This window comes from Miniopterus schreibersii (assembly GCF_964146895.1).
Source record: "Miniopterus schreibersii genome assembly, chromosome: 7".
NCBI lineage: Eukaryota > Metazoa > Chordata > Mammalia > Chiroptera > Miniopteridae > Miniopterus > Miniopterus schreibersii.
The window spans coordinates 40,176,851-40,201,163 of record NC_138108.1 but is presented as its reverse complement, the minus strand read 5'-3'; the positions used below and the strand labels follow the sequence as shown (position 1 = coordinate 40,201,163).

At 36.2% G+C, this 24,313-nt stretch overlaps 1 protein-coding gene across 9 annotated transcripts in view; it reads right to left on the bottom strand.

Moving 5' to 3' along the window:
• Positions 1 to 24,313, bottom strand: part of CHN1 (chimerin 1) — a 125,524-nt gene that overhangs the window by 46,400 nt on the left and 54,811 nt on the right. For 6 of the 9 annotated variants that reach the window (XM_081143285.1, XM_081143286.1, XM_081143282.1 and 3 more), the window contains one exon: positions 10,714 to 11,002. The exons of 2 other annotated variants lie outside the window; for them this stretch is intronic. In XM_081143285.1, coding sequence (XP_080999411.1) covers positions 10,714 to 11,002 — 289 coding nt within the window. Of the gene's footprint in view, positions 1 to 8,688; positions 8,767 to 10,380; positions 10,400 to 10,713; positions 11,003 to 24,313 lie in introns of those variants that run through there. One more of the 9 variants, XM_081143289.1, reaches the window with a different exon arrangement.

The following is a 24,313-nucleotide window of genomic DNA, read 5'->3' as shown; positions in this document are numbered from 1 at the left end:
GTAACATTTACTGTGCCACAGGACCCCCCCTCCCCCGTGTGTGTATTTGTCTTTCTATATACACACACACGTATATAGAAAGACAAATATATTAATATATGTCTGGGCCTCATGTTGATTTTACTGAATGGAAATTTCTGCAGGTGTCTCTACTGTATATAAAGCTTCACTGGTGAGAACACTGATCCAATTTGGCTCTTCAATCAAAAATTACTTTTGACTGCATATTTTAGAACTTCACAAAAGTTTATTTACATTGTTACTTTTTTCATTTTCTTCACTATTTTATTTCTCAAAAGTAGTATCAGTAGTATCTTTTTTCTTTTATTGCTATAAATGCAAATCTTTATTCATGTTATTGGCTTCCCTGCTTCTGAGAGATATCATGGAAAATGACAAACTGTTAAACTATTAAAACACTGAAAGGGTTTTGTTGTTTGCTTCATTTCTCTTTTTTTGCTTCTAAATGATAAGAAACTCACTACAATAAGTTTTACTTATAGTCTCTACAGTATTGATTTGAAAAACACTTCAAGTGCCTTAAAAAAAATCTTGTTTATTTAGGAGATGACTGTCAATTCAGAGGTCTTTTGTCAGTTTAAAGAGCTAAGTAAGCTTCAACTTTGACAGTGAAATGCTAATAAGCACTTAGACTGAACGGATGGAAACCTGAAGATGTCAACCTGAATTTAAGTCAACTGCTGAAAGTGTAAAAGTGTGCTGACTTATCTTAAATATAATACATGTGACATGCTTTATTATATTATAAATCTTAGTTACCATTATTCTAATACATAGATGAATTATGTTAATTATTCAACTGGGTTCAATTATAAACACTTTAAAGAAATTTATCCAGATCTCACTCTAAGTATACTGCTATTTAAATTCGCATGTTGAATTAAATTACTGACAGCTCTGCACAGTTATATAATTTACACTATCATGTAATTACAAATCCTTTCTCATTTTTGTTGTTTTATTGTGAAAGGAACAAACCATTTGAATTTGAACATTTCTGTGGTACTTAAAGGTAAAGAAGGGAGGGTTGCACTTAACACAGTAGCCATTAGAGAATGAAGTTACAGCATCACGAAAAATTTTGTGTTTCTTTTTTTAATATTAAAAAATCCAATCATCATAGGTTTTCTAATTCTGTAAAGTGGAACCTTTTTATGCTTTTAGCATTTAATAAGACTTTATTTAAACAACTGAACAGGAGAGCTGCAGTTCTAGGGTGACAGCCCCCATCTGAGCCATGCTGCAACTTCCTTAGGACAAGTTCCAGAATGTTCTGACATCTCCCTTTGGAGTAATCTAATTACTCAAAATACAGTGATTCATTTAGGCTACATACTAACACAGTCTACTGTTTAGTTTTTACAATGACACCAAGGGGCATTTGGTAATAGGGTCTGGCTGTCCTCTGATTTCATTTTTAAAAATAAAGGTGCACTATTAAAACACCCCCCAAGAATCCCTTGATAGCTCACCATAAACCTATCACCTCCAAAGATACCCGTATTATAATACCTATCCTCAAAAGTATGCTATAAAGAGTAAAGCAGGTAATGTGGTAAAGTACCTAGTATATTTTCTAACATATGGAGGCCTAATAATTGTTAGTTATTTTTGTTATTATTCTTAGTTTTATAACCTTGAGCAATGTACCCTGGGAAGCTAGAAGAGACCTTCAATTTTCTGAGGCCAAAGAAAATTATGTGACTGGCTCAAAGACACAATCCTAGTCAGAGCAGAGCCAAGCCTATACTTAAATCTGCATGTTCTCAGCCTGTTCTACCTCTTAGAAGAGTACGTTCTCAGAGTACAGAATCTTACGTCTGAAAACCTCTTGAGGGTTAACAAAGACAACTTATGGGTAGTGACTCGTGACAGCTAGAAGGGACCTGAATGTCATCTATGAAAGCTGAGTCCTTCATTTTACAGCCTAGGTCCAGCAAGGTTAATGGCATGTTAACAATGATATCAAGTCACAAGACAAGGATCCAGAACTGTTCCAAGAAGATGCCCAATGAAAAAACTAGTTGTTTTAGGGGAGGGAGGGGTGTGGGAATGGTTGGCTAAACAGGAGATCATGAGTTAATAAGAGCTCCTTTTGAAGTGCTCCTATTTGAGGAGTCAAGTGGACCTTTGTGGAAAACACATCTCAAAAAAATAAGGAATTAAGAGAGAAAAGGAATAGCATAGAAAGCATTTGAACCAGATGCTGTGGACTGCTCCAAAGCTATGACCAAACACTAGCATATAGGACTACAGACAGAATTCCCTTTGAGTCTTAACACAAGATCGAATGTTAAAGATCCAATGCTATTTAAGTATTGTCATAGAGAGAGAAAATATTCAACTTAAAAGTTAAGAATATTTTTATATGAAACTAAAAGTGAAATATTAAAAACACTTGTTTATAATCCAATATCACTATGAATTTAAACCATATATATGTATATAAAATGAAACAAAATCAACCCCTTCGCAGTAACTATGGATGCTGCTTCTAAATAAAAGCATCTGCTACACACAGAGAACATAGTCAATAACATTGGAATAACTATGTATGGAAATATCAGGGGGAACACTTTGTGAAGTATATGATTGTCTAACCACCATGCTGTACACCCGAAATACAAAATAATATTTAATGCTAACTGTAATTGAAAAATAAAATTTAAAAAAGCATCTGTCATATTCATTAATTAAGCAAAGGCATGGGTGGCCTTTATCTACAAGAAACAAAGGGTATTCACTATTCACATTGAAATAATTGGTAATTACAATGTTATGTCCAAATGATACCAAATAGTTCTGTTTTAAATAATGGTTTCAGCTAAGTGCCCCTGTGCACCCTGCAGATGGAAATTATGGAAATCCTTTACCCTCAAAAAGCTTCATTAATTCAGAACTGAGTAATTCTAAAGGGTACACAAGCTTGGCTATGATTACATATTAAGCTAATGTATAACTTTCTCTATTCAACAAATTCAGAAATGTTTCTCTCATGTAAAAGCTTTGTAGATTTTAAAGATATAGATTATTCCAAGAAAAACAACTGTATATGCTTTTAATTTATCCCTGAAGTTAATGAACTTATAAACTTAAATTTTTGGTTATCCTTATTGCTAAAGAAATATTGATTTTTACAGCATTAACTATCCTGGAAACAAATCTTTTACTTGAAGGGGAAAAAGCCATTTTGCAAGAATAAACAAAATTTTGAATTTAGAAAGTCTATTAAAATGACTCGAGTAATCTGAACTAAGCAAAAAAAAAAAGTTTTAACTTAATGTTTTTTTAAAACTACTACTTAGGGAAGCTATATAATAATGACATGAGCAGCAGGCAGGAGAGCACTGATTACCGGTCATTAAGAATAAGACTGCACTACAAAATGAGCTTCTCTAGGTATACTCCTGTTTTTTCACCATTGAAAATAATAAGGAAAATTTTTAAGTTTCTTTTTAATATTCTGGGTATATTTAGCTTGATAAGAAGATCCATGGTTGTCTTGTCCAGTACTGGACACAGTAGCCCGAATCAGTTACTCCCTAAATATTTATAGAATAAACAAATAAATAATATTGGCTAAATAGCTGCTGTATACAAACACAATGTATTATACAGCTATTTAAAATAAAGCAGAAATATATTTATTCACATGGAAAGATTTTTTTATAACCTAATAGTAAAGCAAATTATAAAGTAGTTTATATAGAAGAAATGTGTTCCCTCTTTCTCTCTCTCTCTCTCCGGAAGGATAAACAACAGAGTATTATTGGTTATGTTATCCATCAAAAGTGAGATTTATGTGATTTTTTATCTTCTTACTGTTTTTCACTGCTTTATTATTTTTGTAAGCAGTGAACATGAATTACTTGTACAGTAAAGATATGAAAGTTTAAAATAATCTATATACAGGAAGACTAGAAAGAAACCAATCCAGCAAAAAGTTAACATATATAGGGTTTCCCAAAAAATGTATATATACACTTTGAATAATTATAAAGGCAGTGTTTATTAAAATACATTTCATTTTCAAAATTGAGCTATCAGCTGTTAAAGTGTATATACATTTTTGGGGGACACCCTGTAGTTGTCTTTGGATGGTGGGCCTATGACTAATTCCCTCTCTTCTTTCTTTTTTTACTTCATATTTTAAAAATTATTTATGAAGAACATGTATTTCTTTAAGATTAGGAAAAAACTTTCTTGAATTCATTAATTAAACACATCAACACATGATTCATTTTTTACCTGTAAGAGCAGTGTTAGGTAACGTGATGGGACTTGTTCACAAGTATCACTTATCTATATTGGCCTAACGTGGGCATCTAGATAGTGTAGATAAAGCATTTCTACAATTCTCTACCACTTGCACAGTCTGGTACTCTCCTCTCTGCACCACTACTTCCAGTCATCCCAGCCTCAAGGAATTTGGCCAACGAACTATGCAGAGCTCCAAAAGCGGGTCATATGAAGAGAGTTTTGAGCCTGAGGCGTGCTTGCTTAGAGAGCAGTTCCAGATCACTAGAAGGCCTACTCTAGTCAAGGTGCACTGAAGTAATTAGTAATTAATTACTAAATTACTAAAATTAATATGCAAATGAGTTAATCTAGTTTTAAGAAATTAGGAGGAAGTCAAGGTTCTGCCTGTATTAACATTTCCCTCATTCACTCACATTCCAAAAGGTTTTATGAGGGAGAAAGGAGAAAAGTTATAACCATTTCTCTAGGAATTGTATACAACCCCTGGTCCACCCGTGGGAGCTTGTGACACAGAGAATGGCATTCTTCATCTGGAACTGGGGAAAGGGGAACTCTAGTCTACAGGACTCGAGTGGGTTGCATCTGCACACTTTCAAGGGAGAGAAATCTAAATGTCTTATTGAGCTCAATGAGGCGGAAAAGAAATTCTTTAGCGGTGTTCCATAGGGAATTCTGGAATCCTGCCACAGCCACAAGGAAAGCCTTTTCCCACCTGAACAGACTATGAAGGGGAAGCAAAATAGTAGTTTTTCTCATTGTGATACTTGGTACCGTGTGGTACAGTTCACACTCAGAGAACAGGGACACTAATTTCCCATCAGCTGTGACCATGATTAACACCTGCTGTGGAACCTATTCTATGCCGAGAGGAATGGCCCAGGGACAGCCAGTGATTAGAGGAGAGCTGGCCCGGTCTCGCTTGCAGAGTGCTCCTGGCTCAGGTCCAAGACCCCAGCAGAGCAGAGAAGCTCCTCCCCATCCTTAAGAATCCTCTCGCACCGTGTACCAAACTCACTGAGGTCGTTACTGAGGATTAAATAGTGTGCAGGCCATAAGGACAGGACTGAAATCTTCAACAAGTCACAGTGCCTTGCAATCACTGCTGCACACCAATAATTCCTTTGTTGCTCATTGTTCCCTAAAAAAATATGACCTGAGAAATTCTACATCTAAAATCAGAAAAGGAAAGTATTTCAAGATAATAAGGCGATGTTTTTATAATACATAAAAAGATAAAAGATAAAGGTAAGATAGCACATAAATGTGGGAAACTAAAACATTAAATACGATGTCACCTGTCACATCAACACTTAAAAAAAATCTCCAGTTGAGTAAACCCTTTCCTTCTTTTGCCTTTATATCATCACACTTTATTTTCTGAAGTCTTTAATGAGCTGTCTATATAAACAAATTCGTCTTATTACTCAGAACTCATACTGGAACTTAAGAGCACAACAGAAAAAACACACATAGACCAATATATATTTATAACTGACCGTGTAGGCCTTTTTTTTTAAAACTCTACTTGATTTCTTAAGAAGGGTGCTTACAGAGGACAAACCCACTATTAGAAGTTCTGTATGGAAGGTGTAGTCTTTCTGGTAAATTATTAAATTGGCTTTTTAATGCAAATAATTGCCCCTGGGCATATGTGGCAGTTCTCTAAGTGCCTGTTCACTCTGACCAATTAAATTTGACTATAGGACAAAGAGATGATGTTGGTAAGGCTGGTCTAGGAAAGAGAGCAGAGCAGTTTGGGGAGGAGCACGGAGGGACAGGAGAGGCTCCGCAGGCTGGGAAGTCAAACACAGTTTTCCGCAGCCTGCTTCATGCCACCCACTCCTCTGTTATTGTTACTTTTATAATGGGTAAGTTTAAGTATGTGCTTCTTGCCGATTTCTACACAAGATTATATAGATACAGAAAATGTGCTACTTATTTTTTCAGCAAAGTAAAAACGTTTAGCAGATCTGCTTCGTGAGAGAGAGACAATCAGCAGACCAAACTGCCTGTGCTCCTTTCGCTATTTCAGGGGACGGAGACTCCTGGCACTTACGGAGGGACTGAAAGAGTTCCAGCAGTATGGCAGTTTTTGATGGGGCCCCAGTTACACTTCAACTTCAAATTTCACTAAGCTTTTCAACACATATGCAATCTGGTGACCCCTAAAGATGTCTTTAAAAAATGGGATTTAAATGTAAAAGAAATTCCTTAAAAATATATTAATATGACAATATGCCGAGTATTGCATTCATTTCAAACTTCCAGGGAAAGAAAAAAATACACACACAGCCACATACAGGTTATTTCGTTTGGTGAAGCTCCATAAAACCAACCAATTGGTTTTCTACACCCTTGCAATCACAGGTCATCCTCACATGAAAGAGAGGTTTTGTGCTGGGACGACTACATCCAGAAGTAAAGAGGTTCTGGCTAGATTCAGAGATCTGACCCACAGTATAATTTCTGAAATGCAAATTTTATATCTTTTATTTGACAGTTTATATTGTTAACAGTTGTATGAGACATTTTTAAAGCATGATTTTGTAAAATTATCATAAAAACTATTGCATTCAGCCATTGGTCCAGTATCTGTTGAACCAAACATATTATATTCATTACTTGGAAGAAAAACTGTTTAAATACAGTTCTAAAAGTAACTAATAAAAGCTAGGCTCTTGGCCAGCCTGTGCTGCTAAAGTTAAACTATTTTAGAAGCACAGGAGTCTGATTTTTCAACATGCTACAACTTTAAGATTAAATGTCTCTCAACATTTTTTGATTTTTTAAATGTTTCTAATTGGCATTTCAAGCAGAGGAAGCAACTTAAATTGTAAATGAGAAAATGACATAGACATCACTTGGGGGGAAAAATTTCCCCCTCACAATAGGCCCCAGGTTTCCTAGGAACAACTACAAATCTTCAGGGTTCACTTCCTGTGGCAAAAAAACCTTTATGGCATAAAACCATCTTGCCAACCTTCCACAAAAGCTCAGATGCCCAATTACATCTAAAGACTGAATATATATATATATATATATATATATATATATATATATATATATAAGGAATTCTCATCCTTCAATTTTAGAACAAGGAAAGACCTTAAGAGGTCATCTGGTTAAAAATTTCCCAAAGTGGGTTTCAGGAAACATTACTTTTCTAAAATGTTCTGAATGGAGGCAAACGACTCAGGAAGCCCAGGAGCACTCCTGGAGAGTCATAGTGCATCTTAGGTTATTAACAAAGCCAAGAAGCCTACAGAAAAGAAATAGGTTTTTTTAAAAACAGAGATTTAATTTTGTTGAACCTATTTGAGCACAGAACTCCTTTTTCCCCCAGTAAGTATTTAATAAAATCCTGTAAAACTAATATATATATATATTTAATTTATCTTTATTGTTGAAAGTATTACAGATATCCCCTTTTTTCCCCATTGATCCCCTCCACCCTGCATCCCCCCACCTCCAGGCCTTCCCCATACCAATGTCTGTGTCCATGGGTTATGCATATAAACATGTAAGTTCTTTGATTAATCTCTTCCCATCCACTCCCCCACCCCCAACTTCCCTCTGACATCCCTCAGCCTGTTCCATGCTTCTATGTCTCTGGATCTATTTTGTTTATCAGTTTATTTTGTTTATTATAGTCCACATATCAGTGAGATCATATGGTACCTGTCTTTCTCTGACTGGCTTATTTCACTTAGCAAAATACTCTCCAGTTCCATACCAATCAGAAAGAACTTATGCACCCCTATGTTCATAGCAGTACAATTTACAATAGCTAAGATCTGGAAACAGCCAAAGTGCTCATCAGTAGATGAGTGGATAAAAAAGCTGTGGGACATTCACACCATGCAATACTATGCAGCTGCAAAAAAATTAATATTTTGTAGAAAACCTCTTGTCTTATATATGAGGAAACTGAAGTCCAGACAGGCTAGGAGATTATCCCAAGGTCACAGAGTTAATAGGTGGATAAGCTAAAAACATTTCTCCTTTCAGTACCACGCTTCAGTGCTCTTTCTAGTCCTGTGTCATCTCTCTCCTACACCACTTGCAGTCCTTGAGGTATCATACACTATAACAGCAACGCTGGAGATCATCTAGTCCAAAGTCCTCCTATGAAAGGTGCAGAAATACTGTCTCACAGAAGTAAAGCACTGTGCCCAAACTGACACACTAGTTCAATTCCTAGAACTAGAACCCAGCTCTTAATTCCAATACCAGTGTCCTTTCTGCCATGGCATACTAACTCCTGCAAAACAATACTTTTTACCTCTAAGGAAAAGGAGTGATGAACAGGAAGAGCTTCAGCTATTTAGGACCCAGTAAAATATTTATTAAGCTATACTTGAGTCAATAGGTATTTTAAATCAGTTAAACATGATTGTCTTTACTTACAAATGTCATCCACTGTGACAGGGAATCAATGTTTCAAGCTGTTCAACAGGTCATCATCCCTGTCCTGTTGGATGACACCTGTAAATAAAATAAATCTATTTTTGAGTAAGTAGATTTTAAGTCAACTAGACTTAAGATGCATGCAGTTTAAAGCAAAGAGTAATTTTTAAAATGATTCTTAATTACGTACTGCTGGATAGAGATATTTTCCAGTGCCAACTGTTTCACTCTATGTAGCTATCACTGGCCATCAGCATGAGAAAATCCAGGTTATATGACATGTAATATTGCCAGAATGCATTGGGAATCATGGATTCTAGAGCTAAAAGGGTCCTCTAGGCATTATCTACCTCAGGCTCTTGCCTCTTGTGAATATTATTTTTACTTTGTAGGAGGGATCACCCAGGTCCCAGGAAGTTAATGTTATATAGCTAAGTGTCTTTAGCTTAAGTTTCTTGTTGAGGAAAAGTATATAGAGAACACATCTGCGAAGGTTATCATTAGGCTGATCAACTTTGAAAGACTCACATGTACATATTTTTAAATATCTCACAAATGTTGACTTAGAATATTCAAGCACATCTGCATAAGATGTAATTATCAGTTTTAGATATTTAAATATAAGCATTATTGAAAAATGTCATGAATGGAAAAAACCCAAAGTGAGAAAATGGGAACTAGAGAGTGAAAAGAACATTAAATACAGCATGCACTTAGGATTCTAAATTCTGGTTACTTCCAAAAAAGATTTATGGTTCCGAACAAATGAGTATATGAAAAGCCATTTTCTACAAATTTTCTATAGTCTATAATTTAAGATGCTGCTTTCTCTGTAGCCACAAAATGCTACTCTAAGTAAGACCTGCCAGAAACTAAAATTTGGACTGAACAATGAACATTTAAAATTTCCATTCTGTACCTGAATACTCCAAGATAACTGGAGTATTTTAGGAGTATGCTGCCTTGAGGTGATATAGTTGTTACAACAACATTATCACCAAATTCATATTGAGTGCTTACTATGTGCCTAGCATTGAGTGATTGTTTTACACATACTATCTTATTCTATCAATCCTTACAACTTGATAATTATTACAATTTTACGTATAAGCACATCAAAGCACAGAAAACTTAAGTAACTTGCTAAGGTTCCCTCAGCTGGGAAAATGGAAAGATCTGTGCACAAATCTATTTTGTGACAGAATCCAAGCTCAAACCACTACACACTACTGCATTTCTTTAATATAGCAACTGAAGATTCTAAAAAATATAATAAATTAACATGATTCCAATAAAAATACATAAAATTCCACCAACTAAATCCCACTCAATAGAAAACATCAGGAAATTCACTCTTTTTCTTGGGGTGGAGGGGAGAGCAGGGACATTTTCAAAGTAAAATAATCTTAGTGCAAGGAATTAAAAGCTCTGATGTTAACCTTAAGTATGTTATAATTAAAAATGACAAATGAAAACTTAAATTCTCTTATAATTAATAAAAGCAAATCTTCCTGATTCAATTACTTCCTAATAGTCCACAATGAAATACATCCTCCTGATTATCAAAACAGTGTGTTATTGATAAACTGAATTTAATAATATTTTTAAAAATACGAACATATATCACATTTTATAAATATCAGAGCTATTCCTATGGGGAATTATCTTTAAAGGAAACAAAAAATAACCAACCTCTTACGTAATCTAGCAAGCTTTTCTTCGCCATAAATTATGCTTCTGAACTGAACCCCTTAACTTTTTTACCAGGGAGTTTTCCCAACGTATTTTTAAAACTGTGAAAATGGTAAAACAGGAAATAATCAGGAACACAAAAATACACCTGACATATTTTAACTAAGTAAGAATTAGATATATGCAAAGCTCAGGACCACTGACACTAGACATTAAGGAAAACACGTATCCTTTTCAAAGCGCTGTGGAGAAGTCAGTCTCTGCTGGCAATCATGACTTTCTTATAAGGACCCCAAAGAGAAGAAGATACAGTGTGGTTTCATGGTAGCTTACCCTTTTTTCTGATACCCCATCCTGGCCTGTAGAATCTTTATCATCATGTGTCTCTTTCAGGACTGGCATATGTTTTTGGTATGCTGGCTCTCTGTTTAAGGTTGTGTATCCTATGTGCTCATATATTGGGTTTATCGTCATCTTGGCAATGTATTCTGCTGCCTTGGTTTCAATATAGAGAGTAATCAATCCATCAGTCACCAGATCGTGGATGGACTCAAAGCGCTTCTCCCCAACGAAGTGCTTTCCATCGTAGTAGAGCCTGAAGTTTCTGGTTTGACTTCCAAATCTGCCTCAATGAAATGGGAAAGATGTTTTTAGGAAAAGTAAGCAAGTGAATTCTTTCTGAAAGAAAAAAACAACAACCATTGGTCTGTGTGTCTTTGTTTGTTAAATAAACTGTGGCTAATCTCTATGAATCATCTAGAATATAGAAAATTAAACTTTTGAACACAAAGAGTGAACTTGCAACAACTAGGGATAGCACGTCTGCCCTAGAAGGAAAAACTTGTTCTTATTTATCTTTTAAGCCACTTCATTATGCCTATAGGGAAAAAAGGGGGGAAATAAACCTACTATCCTATTAGAACACACTTTATATTCAATTGGCCAACTCTGCAATATATGAAATTTCTATATTAACATGTTCTCTTCAAGTTGATCAATAAAAATATTCAATGCACTTTAGACACCAGCATTACTGTCTTCTAATGGGAAAGCTCCATTTAGAGCTCATCTGAGCGTGACGTCAGCCTTCATTTAAAGTAGAACTGATTCCAGAACCTATGTCAAACAGTGGGGCAGGATGGCAAGAGGAACATACTTTAGCTATTTCTAGCCAAAGGTCAATGACTCGCTCCTCCATTTTACACAGTCATTTTTCTGTGTTTGCTTGTTGAGTCTGGGCATGAAACATCTGCAATATATATGGCAAATAAGTCATAAACTACTGGACTCTTGAAATTCCATTCTCACTTTTGAGTTATGTTTTAATGACATACTTTAAAATCTGGAAGAGAATGGTTTAGTTTTATGATAATTTCAGTCTTTTGCTTCCTGCAGCAAACCTCAGAAATGGATCCAAGTTGGCACGACTAACACCAGTGTCCTTGCAAGACAAAGACAAGAACGTGCACTGACTTTAATAAAAGCTGACGCCAAAAGGCACCAAGGACTAGCATTGTGGTCTCTGAAATGTAGCCTTGAGTGTACATAATTAAAAAGGAAAAAAATCATAAAGAATATATTTAATTTCACTGTTAAAAATACACAGAACAAAGGCAAACTAAAATACTAAAATAATACCCTGTTTAATACTAAAATAAAGTATTTAAATAGAACCTTGAACTTATGCAAAACAGTCCTCTAGTATAGATTTTATTCCTGAAGGAAAGGCGTCAGAAACTTAAGATTTTACTTTTAATGTGTCCTTTAAAAAGTTAAAGCATCATGTTTTATAATGTCCTGAGGTATTAGGACACATACCTAATGTAGTTCAAATTAGAATTTAATAATTATTTAATCTAAAACCCAACATTCTATCCATGCTGGTCATTTCTCTAAAATAAAATTTATTCACTTTTTGGTTCTTTAGAAGCAATTAAATTTGATTCACACGCAAGTGTACGATCCACATAATTCCACTTTCCCATTCTCCATTTTCCTCTAATGTTAAAGATGTGTTTCTCCCAAGTAAATTGTCATTATAATGTAAGTCTAAAAAATTAGAAGGTAAAATTTCTACTCCAAAGTTAAATATAAAAGTTTTTTTCAGTTTAATATGCTGCTTTATTATTTCCTCTTTGCATTATCTGTTATCGAGAAATCAACATAGAAAGCCACTTGATAGTTTTTATAAGTTCTTACAACAATAAATATAACATTGTTTAACACGAAGTCCCTCCATATTTCAGATGGATTCAGGGGCATTTCAATGAGGGATTATGCCATTTTACTCCTGCAGGGACTTATGTTTTTACAATTTCCACAATGGGCATAGCACTTACAGGCTATCCAATCAATGGCGGTCGGCACTTATCACTCAACTGTCTTCTGAAATCTGAGAGGTATGGGAGCATAGGGCAGAAGGGAAACCGGCTCTGAACTGGCCTCACCTGGGCTGGGATGGTTAGGCTGAAAGAGTAGAAGTCTGGGTTAGACTTCCTGGTACTTAACAATGGGGCTATTTCTAATCTGTCCAAGGAGAGGGTTTCCTGTCTACCTCTAGATTATTGGGTGAAAGAGACTAAGTTTCACTTTTTCTCACAGTGACTTCAAGAGACCCTATGCACGATTCCCAATTCCTCCTCAGCTCTCGGGCCAATCAAACTTCCAGTCTAAAGGGAGCTGATGAGATAACTAAAATAACTTACAATATAGGTTGATTAAAACTTAACATCAAAGGATAACAATATGAATTTCCACTTTGGAATTATAATTTTTTAAGGAAAAATTGTATTACTTTTACCAAAGGAACTGTACCCTTTCTTTGCCTACTCTGTACTGTCCTCTCTTCTGCTCTGGAAGTTACATAAAGAACAGCATAACAGGACAGACCCACAGGGATTTCTCTCCTTCCCTGATGTGAAAGGCATGATAAAAAAATCTTTGAGCGAGGTGGTAAATGGGTATGTCTATTCTACAAAGAGGAGCCATAAAAGGGAGATATAAAATCTAAAGGCAAAGAAAGAATCCTTTCTTACAAAAGTTTACCACTCAAAGACTGTCATTTATTCAACAAACAGTTAATAAGACACCAGGAACGATGTTAAATATTAGATAGTACATAATAAAGTTCCTGTTTCCTTGATAATCTCAATGGGAAATAGAAAAACATAAAAGCGAGTCAATACAAAGACAAGAAGAAATGCTGAATTTTAAAAAGTTCATCTTTGATTTCTAAAAAGTGATTTTAAAAAGTGTATAACTTTGTGCTTATATAGAAAAGTTATATTTCTATACAGTGATTCATAAAACCAAGTGAACCCAGTATCTCCCTCACTGTGAAAACCAAGAAACTCACTGCTTAGTAAGATCTCAGCATGCAACCCCCGCAGCTTACATAAGATCTCAGAGCTGCTGCATATGTCCAAATATAAAAGCCCCCTTGCAGTCTTGAAATAGGGTTTGGCCAGAGGCAGGCAAGTCCTGGGTTCAATGGAAAACCCTGGGCTTTGGCATCAGACAGGTTAATTTTAAATCCTGAACCTGCCACTTCTTAGCTGGGTGACTTTGGGGAAATCATTCTTCAGATTCCACATCTTGAAAATAGGAGTAGTATCACTCTACCCCACATGGTTGTGAGGACTGCACTGAATATTTAAGTCAAAGCTAAGTATCTAGTAGGTTCAATGAGTGGTGGTTCTTTCTCCTCTGTTAGCTTAGCCACTGCAGACAGGGACAGAAAGAGTTAGCAAACAATAAAGTAAAGGAGAAAAGACACTCAGTAAATACGTATTGAGGGGGTTCAATAAATAACTGGTAACACTGGTTGTCCAGGAACACCTCTGCACCGAGTAATTTTACAGTAAGAAACAGGCAAGGAAGAGCTCTGTGAGCTTTCCTTCCGGGGCCCTGAGTAAGGGCTACTTCGTTGAACAGAGTGGACTACAACAGAGCGCAAAGGCGGCAGGAGAGAAGCAAGCAGGGCTGACCACTGTGCCCGGAGAGTTAGGTCTCTGAATTTAAAGGACAAAGGTCAGTAAATATACCGAAAGGGGGACGTGTTATATGGTCTAGTGATGACTGCTGATTCTAAACTGCAGAGTACTGATCTGTACAAACTGTTAAAGCTAAACCATTTTCTCCACTTTTATAAGAAAAATTTCATTTTTTCTTATATTTATCATCTGCCTCTGCCCTTTCTTTTAAATAGCTGTTTATTCTTTGGTGAACATGTTTGACACTGTACAGGCCCAACTCTCACCCAGACAGAGTTCAACAGTATGGGCCACAGTTAACAAACAGAATAGAGAGACCGTGATAGTCTGCTTTGAACTGCTGCTGCTGCACATAATTACCACTTTCTAGAAAGAATGTCTTTTCTCCAGCGTTCCAGGTTTTGGTTTTCATGTTTTAAAAAAATGTTTAATGCTGTGCCCAGCTGCATTCAGATGAATTTCAAAATACATAATTCTAACATCAGCTTTAAAAAGTGAACAAAGCCCTTAATACCATCCTTTCTATTTTTTAGCAAGTAAATCATACTCACAAGAAATTTGTTCTAGGGGTACAAAGTGATGAAATATGTATAAAAAATAGCCTTTGAGATTATACTTCACTTTTTTTTAAAAGCAAGAATTAGTTCTGATTTGGGCGAAAGTATTTGGAAGTATCTCTTCAAAGGAAAGCTCCAAGCTAACAGATGTTTTCTGTTAACAAACAAAATAAAACATATACAACACACTTGTCTAAGTTAACAATAAAATGTTAGAACTATTTCCAGAAACCAACATACAATTATTTATAATATATATTTGTGTATTGTTTATCAGAGTCAAAGAAGCTAATCTAATGGTGAAATACAAGTATCTCATAAATTCATTTAATCATAAACATACCCTTAGAAGAAAGGTTAAAACTGAGAAAAGAATATGATGAGGCATTCACTTAAACACCAGAAAATGAATTTGGATGGACTAGGGAGGGTTAAGGAGAGAACACAGCTAAATATAATTTTAAAATATTTTCTACATCTAAAACTGTTACTAGGATACATTTGTCTATATTGCTATATAATTTTGGATGGTAAAGTGGGCAAAAGTATTACAATATGTGAACTCATGACGGATAGTTCCTGGGTAGGATAAATCATCTCAGGAAAGAAACAAACCCATGTGCCTAACTAAACCTCCAAAGCAGCACCAGGTGGCTCTGGAACTGGAAATGATACAGGATTAGCTGAAGGTCTGTTTAAGAAACAGTTAGAGCCCAGCCGGCATGGCTCAGTGGTTGAGCATCGACCTATGAACCAGGAGGTCACCGTTAGTTCAATCCCCAGTGGGGGGGTGCAGGAAGCAGCCGATCAATGGCTCTTTCTCATCACTGATGTTTCTCTCTCTCTCTCTCTCTCTCTCTCCCCCTCAACCTCTCTGAAATCAATAAAATAAAAAAAAGGCATCAGCAGTTAGATATTTCCCCCACCCTCCCCATCCTGTCCCCAGTGCAACCCCTTCCCCACTCTGATGGAAGACTTAAGTTCTGTTTTCTACATAGGATAAAATAAGGAGAGCTGAACTGAGGAACACCGGAAAGAGTTGAAGGCAGAGGTATAATCCTAAAAATTAAGTGGAAGTTTTAAATGCTGAAGACTGAGACCTCCATCTCTCTTCCCCACCAAGTTCTCAGAAGGTTTGTATTTTTCCTGATAAGAGAGTGAAAGATTCTTCTCTGGGAAATCTGATCAGCCCAACTGAAAAGGCTTGAGAATAGAGACATTACATGATACTTGGCAGGCTTCTCTCAAGCTCTCAGAACTACTGGTGAGCTTTTTAGTGCCAAATGAATTTAAATATGAGCCATAAGCCAAGGACGACTTGACATCCAAGAAACATCTCCCTCATGAAGGACACAGAGAATGAAAGCAAGCTAAAGGAAACAAACCATGCAAGGAGATGAAAAATGAAAAATCTTAAAAGAATAAATAAAAAATAAACTTGAGAAAATACTGAAGAGAAAAAAAACAAAAGGATGAAAAATGAGAAAAAAATAAGATAATTAATCCAGGAAGTCCAATATCTAAATCAGGGGTGGGGAACATCTGGCCTGCAGGCTGTATATGGCCCACGAAATCATTTGGTTTGGCCCTGCCAAGACAACTGCAGGCGCAACTCAAAATTCAATAAATGTAGGAGCTTTTTTCACAGCTAATCTTTAACTTGATAATTTTGTATGGCCTATGACTGATGTTATAAATATCCAAATAGCCCTTGGCAGAAAAAAGGTTCCCCACTCCTAATCTAAATAATAGGAGTTCTAGAAAGAAAGAACAGAGAAAATAGAAGGGGAAGAAACCAAAGAGATAATTCAAGAAAACTTACCATAACTGAAGAACACTAGCTTACGCAATAAACAAAAATATGCCCACATCAAGAGGGTAAACATAAATCAGTAGTCCAGTAAATGCAAATCAAATCCTCAGAATGGCAACATTTAACAAGTCTGACAATACCAAGCAGTAGCAAGAATATCTAATATAATCAACACCTGGCATGTTGCTTAACAAAGGTTTTATATTATTTAGTAACCCAAAAAGCCTGGGTGATAGGCCAGTGATTATGTGCACTAGGACAAAACACACACACACAGTAAGCAGCAATGTTCAAAATGCCCAAAGCTAGAAACCACATAAATTCCCAGTTAAAAAAAACACCTGTGTTATACATACTGTGTTGGTTATTTTTATATGTCAACTTGGAGTGTGTTTTCAGATGAGATTAACATTCAAATCAGTGAACTCTGGGTAAAGCAGATGCTCTCCCTAATTGGGTGGATCTCATCCAGTCAGTCAAAGGCTATTTCTAAATAGAACAAAAAGACTGACTTCACTGAGCAAGAAGGAATTATCCAGCAGACCACCTTTGGATTTTATATGCACCATTGGCTCCCCTGGGTCTCAAGTCTGCCAGCTCACTACACTATAGATTTGGACTTGCCAGTCTCCACAGTCATGTGACCCAATTCCTTATAATAAATCCCTTTCCAGATGTGTGTGTGTATGCATGTACATATATACTCACACATATACATACAAACATATACACACACACATCCTATTGGTTCTGTTTCTCTAGAGAACCCTAATACAACGAAATACTATACAGCCAGGAAAAGATACATTCAACAACATGGATGAATTTTTAAAATGTTGAGGAAAAAAGAACAAGTCACAAAAGTATATATACAATGTAGTTCAAATATATAAAGCCTAAAGGGAGCAAAATTCAACTGCATTAGAAGAATGTATATATGTGTAGTAAGACTATAAAGAAAACATTTAAAAGATAACTATAAAGTGAGTAGAGTGGTTAAATATAATATGGAAGGTAGAGATAGTGATAAGGGAAACATGGGGAATTTCTAACTACTATTATATTTTGATGTAGTAGGGATTATATACATTTACATATATTTAAATGTAATACATTTAAAAAATATGTATGTTTTATTTTACAATAACTTTGTTTAAAAAGAAAAAAGAATGTACAATCCAAAGGACAGTCAACAATCTTGGTCTGTAAGAAAAGCAATAGGAAACAGAGTCCCTACAAGTGTGTTACACTATAAAACTTAAGAATATAAATTTGTTTTTAAAAGAAGAATATAAATTTAGTAATGTCTGTTGGAAATTCAGGCCCCTGGGTCCCACCCCAGACCTTCAGGTTCACAATCTGCCTTGCTAACAAGATCCCGAGGTGATTTCTATGTGGTTTAAAGTTTGAGAAATAGCATCTAATCTGATCCCCTCACATTATAGATTCAGTAAAATAGATAGGCTAAACAAAAGAAAATAAAAAACCCCAATCCATCGTTTAAAGTAAATTGGTGGTGGTTCTCCACTGGTAAGTACTGCTTTATGGTCCTCCCTGGAAGCCTCCCAGCCCACCCTGAGTTCATGCGCACCGTTCTCCCAGGCATCCCTCAGCACTGCCAATTCAACAGGTCCCCAGCCAGACTTACCAACCCTCTCGGCTCTCCTTCCCCTCAGGAAACCATTCCTTTACCACCACCCACACACTCATCCATGCTGAACTTTCACAATTATCTGAGTCTTCAATCTCCCTTTACATTTAAACTTTTATTTACTGATTGATCTTTCTGACTCTGCAAACTCCACCCGTCCTGCCTACTTACGTTGGCGTATATTCCAACAGAGAGCCTATGACATCTATGAAAATAAAAACACCTAACTCATGGATAGATTTCTAAGTAAGCTTTAAAACCTGGCAACCCTTGGGAAAAATTCTGAAAGAGGAGTTCATCTGTAGCTTGCAGAATGACCGCAACTGAAAGCAGAAGCAGAGCCAAAAGCTAACACAATTGTCTGAAACCAGCAGATGGGCAGCAGGAGGAGGGAGGAACGCTCACCCAGAACAATGACAAGAGCCATAGGGCAGCTATTTTAGCTTGGGGATAACCTGAGATATTCCTAAGAGATCTGTTCTACTAGACTCAGGGAAGACAGGACAGTTTAAGGAGGGGTGGAAGGAAGGACAAACCAGAAGGAACATTCAGTATATTTGATAAGGGTCATGCTTATGAAACATATATAAGAGCATGATGGAGAAATAGGAAGTCCCCGTCCCTGTTCCCCTCAAAGACACTGAATTAACAATCTATGGGCCAAAATTCCTGTATGAGATCTCCAGAAACCACTTAAGACATTGTAGTGCCCAAGGAAAGCACGAAGCCAAGAACAAGTACACTGAAATAGAAGAGCTGTTTCATTTTATCCATGATTGCCCTTTCCCCAAGTCAGCACAGCTCAGCTTGGTTTGTGGCTTCTCTCTGGGTACTGGAGGAAGGAGCAGGGAGAGCACTGGAACATGTGTCTAACATCTGGCTTTGCAAGGGCTGCCCGAGGGACTGGTCACTGTCTTGCCTATTTTAGAGTTCTAATGGAACTGGCAGAGTTTGGGGGCTGGAAGCAAGGGAAAGCAGAGGCAGCCTGCAGCAGCATCAGAGCGCCTGTGGTGTCTCGGAAAGAGGTTGGCATGATTTGGTGCAATCAGAAGAAGGTGCCCAACTTGTCACTTCTCCCTCATGAGGGAGGGAGAGGAATGGAACATGTGTCCAGCTTTTCAGAGAGCTGCCCAGGGACCGGTATGTGTTTTGCTGGATCTAGGGAGCTTATAGGGAGCTGGCATACTTTGGATGTCTGAGGGCTACTGAGAAAAAGGGGAGCAGGGAAGCTTGCTCCTTATAGCACCAGAGAACCTGCAGTACCACAGACACGAGATAGTGTAAGAGATTACGACAAACTGACAACCTCTCTAATTGGTAAACCACACACACAAACCCAGAGAAATCACATAACACCCCGCAAAATGTGTCAGAGGCCCCTCAATTCTTTACTTGGGCTGATTGGTGAAGGTCTTCCTCTGTGAAAAGCCAGTCTATAAAAACTTGGAGAAGTGGCTGTTTTTAAAAATGCATAAAACTCAGAAATAAAATTAAAATAAAATAAAATAAAATAATAAAATAAAATCGCCTGGCCAGTGTGGTCAGCAGTTGAGCATCGACCTATGATCCAGGAGATGGAGGTTTGATTCTCAGTGAGGGCACACGCCCAGGTTGCAGGTTCAACCCCCAATGGGGGCGTGCAGGAGGCAGCAGATCAATGACTCTCATCATTGGTATTTCTCTCTCTCCCTTTCTCCCTCTCCCTCCTTCTCTCTGAAACCAATAAAAGACATATTTTTAAAACTTTAAAAATTAATTAAAATAATAAAATAAAATAAATCACATGAAGAGCCAGGGAAACATGGCCCAATCAATGGAACAAAAATAAATCTCCAGAGATCAACCCCAAAGGAACAAAGATTAATTACCTGACAAAAAATTCAAAATAGTTTTCTTAGAGAGTCTCTGATCTAAACAGAGCACAGATAGACAACTAAATGAAATGAAATCAGGACAACGATGCATGAACAAAGCAAGAGAATCAACAAAGAGACAAAGTATAAAAAAAGAACAAAATGAATTTTGAAGCTAATTAATACAATAATTAGAAATATTCAACATCAGACTTGATCAAGCAGAAGACTCAGCAAAATCAAAGGCAAGGCATTTGAAATTATTGAGAAAGAACCACAAAAAAAAAAAAAAAGATTGAGGAAAAGTGGAACTCCTGAGGGACTTAGGGCAGCACAGAGGAAGGGACAGAGGGAGAATCTGAAGAAACAATGACTGAAAACGTCCCAAATCAGAGGAAAGAGACAGACACCCAAATTCAGGAAGTTCAAAGAACTCCGACAAGGTCAGTGAAAGGGCTCATACTGGGACACAGAAACAAACTGTCAAAAGTCAGACAGAGAAAGAATCCTCAGAACAGCTGGGAGAAATGACGTCTGTACAGCGGAGCTCCCATAACTACTCTTTCCTCAGCAAATCCAGCACAGCTCTGCATACAAGACAACAGAGGTTATCATCCATAACATGTGGCAACTGGAAAAATTATCCCTATCCATGGCAGAGGATTCGGAAATCTGAAAAATTCTACTATAATTATTCATTTTATATACATATATATATGAAAAGTTTCCATTTTCCCCTCAGCTCAACTCACAGAAATTATTTTTACTGACAAGAGGAGAATTGGAGACTTAGTAACATTTTTAATTAGTAGAGGACAGACATGAGTGTGATTGAATCTAGACACTGAAACATGTCTGGTACAAGGGAAAATAAAAGACTTCACCAATTAACTAAAAATAACACCTATTCTGGACTCTAAAGTCACATCTATGAACGCTTACATGACATTAATAAGGTCTTCAACTATTTTTGGCTTCAATATTTTTTATTCATATCAGTTGAAAAATGAAAAGTCACAAAGGCCAAATCTAAAATTAGTAAGAAAAAAAACACTCTTTACAAAGAGCCTGGTTTACATTCCTCAGGTAGAATTAAATACTGCTACATAAGTCATTAACTTCTCTATGTATCCAGTATGATGAAGATTAAGCTTGTAAAAGAGGAAACCACAAACCTCTTTTCTTCACATCTTCAAAATTCATATATGTTGTTCAAATGTCAGACTTAACTAGTTAAACTCTAATGTATATCATCAACCATATATATAGGGTGTCCCCCCAAAATGTATATACACACTTTGAATAATTATAAAGACAGTATTTATTAAAATACATTTCATTTTCAAAATTGAGCTGTCAGCTGTCAAAGTGTGTATACATTTTTTGGGACACCCTGTATAATATAGAACTGCCATATAATGTATAAATTATACTTTTATATAAAATATTGACATTCAAATCATATATATACTTTAGTAAAATAGCTTATAAATAAATATGAAAAATAGAGGAGGGAGGAGTGAAGCAAAAAAAGAGAGAAGTTCCTTTTCCCATTTTCTATTGCTATATTCTGGCAAATCTAAAATTGGTGTGTTCCGAAATTCTGAAATCTGTGCGTTCTGGGAAAATCTGACTAGAAAAAGCTGTATAATTATTTGGAACCTCATGGCCTTTCTTATTCAAAATGGGTGTTCTAGTTTCTGAAATCCACTGAAATTTAAAGGAAAAGATAATTTTTTCCTGAAATAAGCAATATCTTAATCACTTTGTATACTGACTGCATTTTTTTATTTTGTACATTATACTCTGAGTGAAAAATCATTCATTCTTCTGTATTTTAATAGGACAGAAGCCTATCCTTCAGCCACTGGCAGCATAAATGACAAAAGACTGATATGTGCCTTAGGATTATGACAAGATTATCTTCAGAGGAAGAGATCTGTGCCTGCATGTTTGTGTGTGTGGTGTATGAGAGATGTCTATACATATACAATCTAAACGTATTTATTCCACACATTTCTAAGATACGCTAGTTCTATCGGGAGGATAAGTTAAAAAACTGAAAGACTTCAAAGTTTAGCTCCCTGGGATAAAAGCATCCCTTGAGAAGTTTCGTCAACCTGTCCAGTGGCTAGATGAAATACAGATCTGTACTTTTATTTTGGAAACAAACACATCACTTGATAAAAAAAAAACAAAAAACACAAAAAGTAACTACAATGGAACTAAAAGCTTGCTAAACAAAAAGAGCTCTGACAAACTAGAGAGAACAGGCTCCTCTGAACTGATCACAATTTACTCTCTTCTGGGACTAGGAAGAAAAAGACGTGTGTGGTAAGGGGGGGGGGCAGGGAAGAAGAACCAGCTTTTAGTATTTCCCAAAATGAATGACCTACCTCTAAATAAGACAAAATATGACGAAACAAATATTACATTCCTTGAATTTATACAAGATTTTCCTTTATACAGCCATACTTCCTGTCCCCTGCCCTCCACAGGGCTTGCCTCAGTTTTAACTCTACATTATGTGGGACAATCTCATTAAAGTCTAATCCTCTCACTCCCTGATGGCCAGGGATTTGACTCCCTTGTTCATCCTTGTATCCCCAGCACCCAGAAGAGTATCATAATTTTTTTAGTACACTTGATCTTAGTCAAAAGGCAGAGAAACCATTTTTATAATTTTTTTTAAACAAAGGAAAAAGACCTGGCTAGTGTGGCTCAGTTGGCTGGACCATTGTCCTGTACAACAAAATGTGGCGGGTCCTGGTCCATGTTTCTCTCTCCCCCTCCCTTCCCCCATTTTCCCCTCCCTCCCTTTTTCCCTTCCTTCCTCTCTCTGAGATCAAATTTTTAAAAAAGGAACAACATTGCCGGGCCGGAAGTGGCTCAGCGGTTGAGAGTCGACCTAGGATCCAGGTGATCAGGGTTCGATTCCCGGTCAGGGCACATGCCCGGGTTGCGGGCTGCAGCCAATCAATGACTCTCTCATCATTGATGCTTCTATCTCTCTCTCTCCCTCTCCCTTCCTCTCTCTGAAATCAATAAAGACATATTAAAAAAATAAAAAATAAAATAAAAAAGGAACAACAAAAAATACCTTTGTTTAAATGCCAAAAATATTATTTATTTTTGGGCCAGTGATACTATAGGTAATATTTTTCTTTTCCTACATTTCTGCATTTTACCGTTTCTACACTGCACATTCTAATAAAAAACAAGTTTATGATAGACCTAAATTTAAATAATATAAGTGAAAACCAGAGTTTTTAAAAATTGGGAGGTAAAGCTTGACTTTATGAAGAATTAATTCAAATAGCAAACTTCTCACATATTTATTGACATGGAAAATATTCATGGTATATAGCTAATTAAAAAATACCATGAATTTCTCCAGTTTTGACCATATGATTAGTATTGTGAAAAACATGACTGTACTTTTTTTTTTTAAAGTATACCATGAAAAGTATACTTGGTTTGGAACCATGTGTTTAACCCAGGAAAGTACTAAGAGTTTCATACACTACAATTCTTACAGTGCTTATCTCTCAATAGTAGAATTAAAGGTGATTTTTTTTTTTTTTGCTTTTCCTTTAGCTTTTCTACATTTTAAATGTTTTCTGTATTGTATATATGTTAGGAAAAAACTAAATAATCTTTTAAAACAGCTATGAACTCTTGCACATTTACAACATGTTTCCATTTGTGACCACTTTCAGAAACACATCTTTGTTTTCAAGGGAAGCCTTATATTAAACCATCCACTCCCTACTGTGTCGTATCAATTACTTTCAACAGTTTATTTTATTACAGCATACTTGACCTGACAGTCTCATATAAACTGGAATCATTATACCAATATTTTTTAAAAGCTTATGGAGCTGATAACATGGTATTACCTTTGCAAGTAAGTTATGCTATTCTTTTCATCAATCCCAATCCCAATATTGCACGACTACTAAATTCTATTGTCACCATGTGTGCTATTCACGCACTCTCATATCCAGAGAATTTCCCAAAAGGTAATTCATAATCTTAACTAAGAGAAGCAGAAAACCATTTTAAAA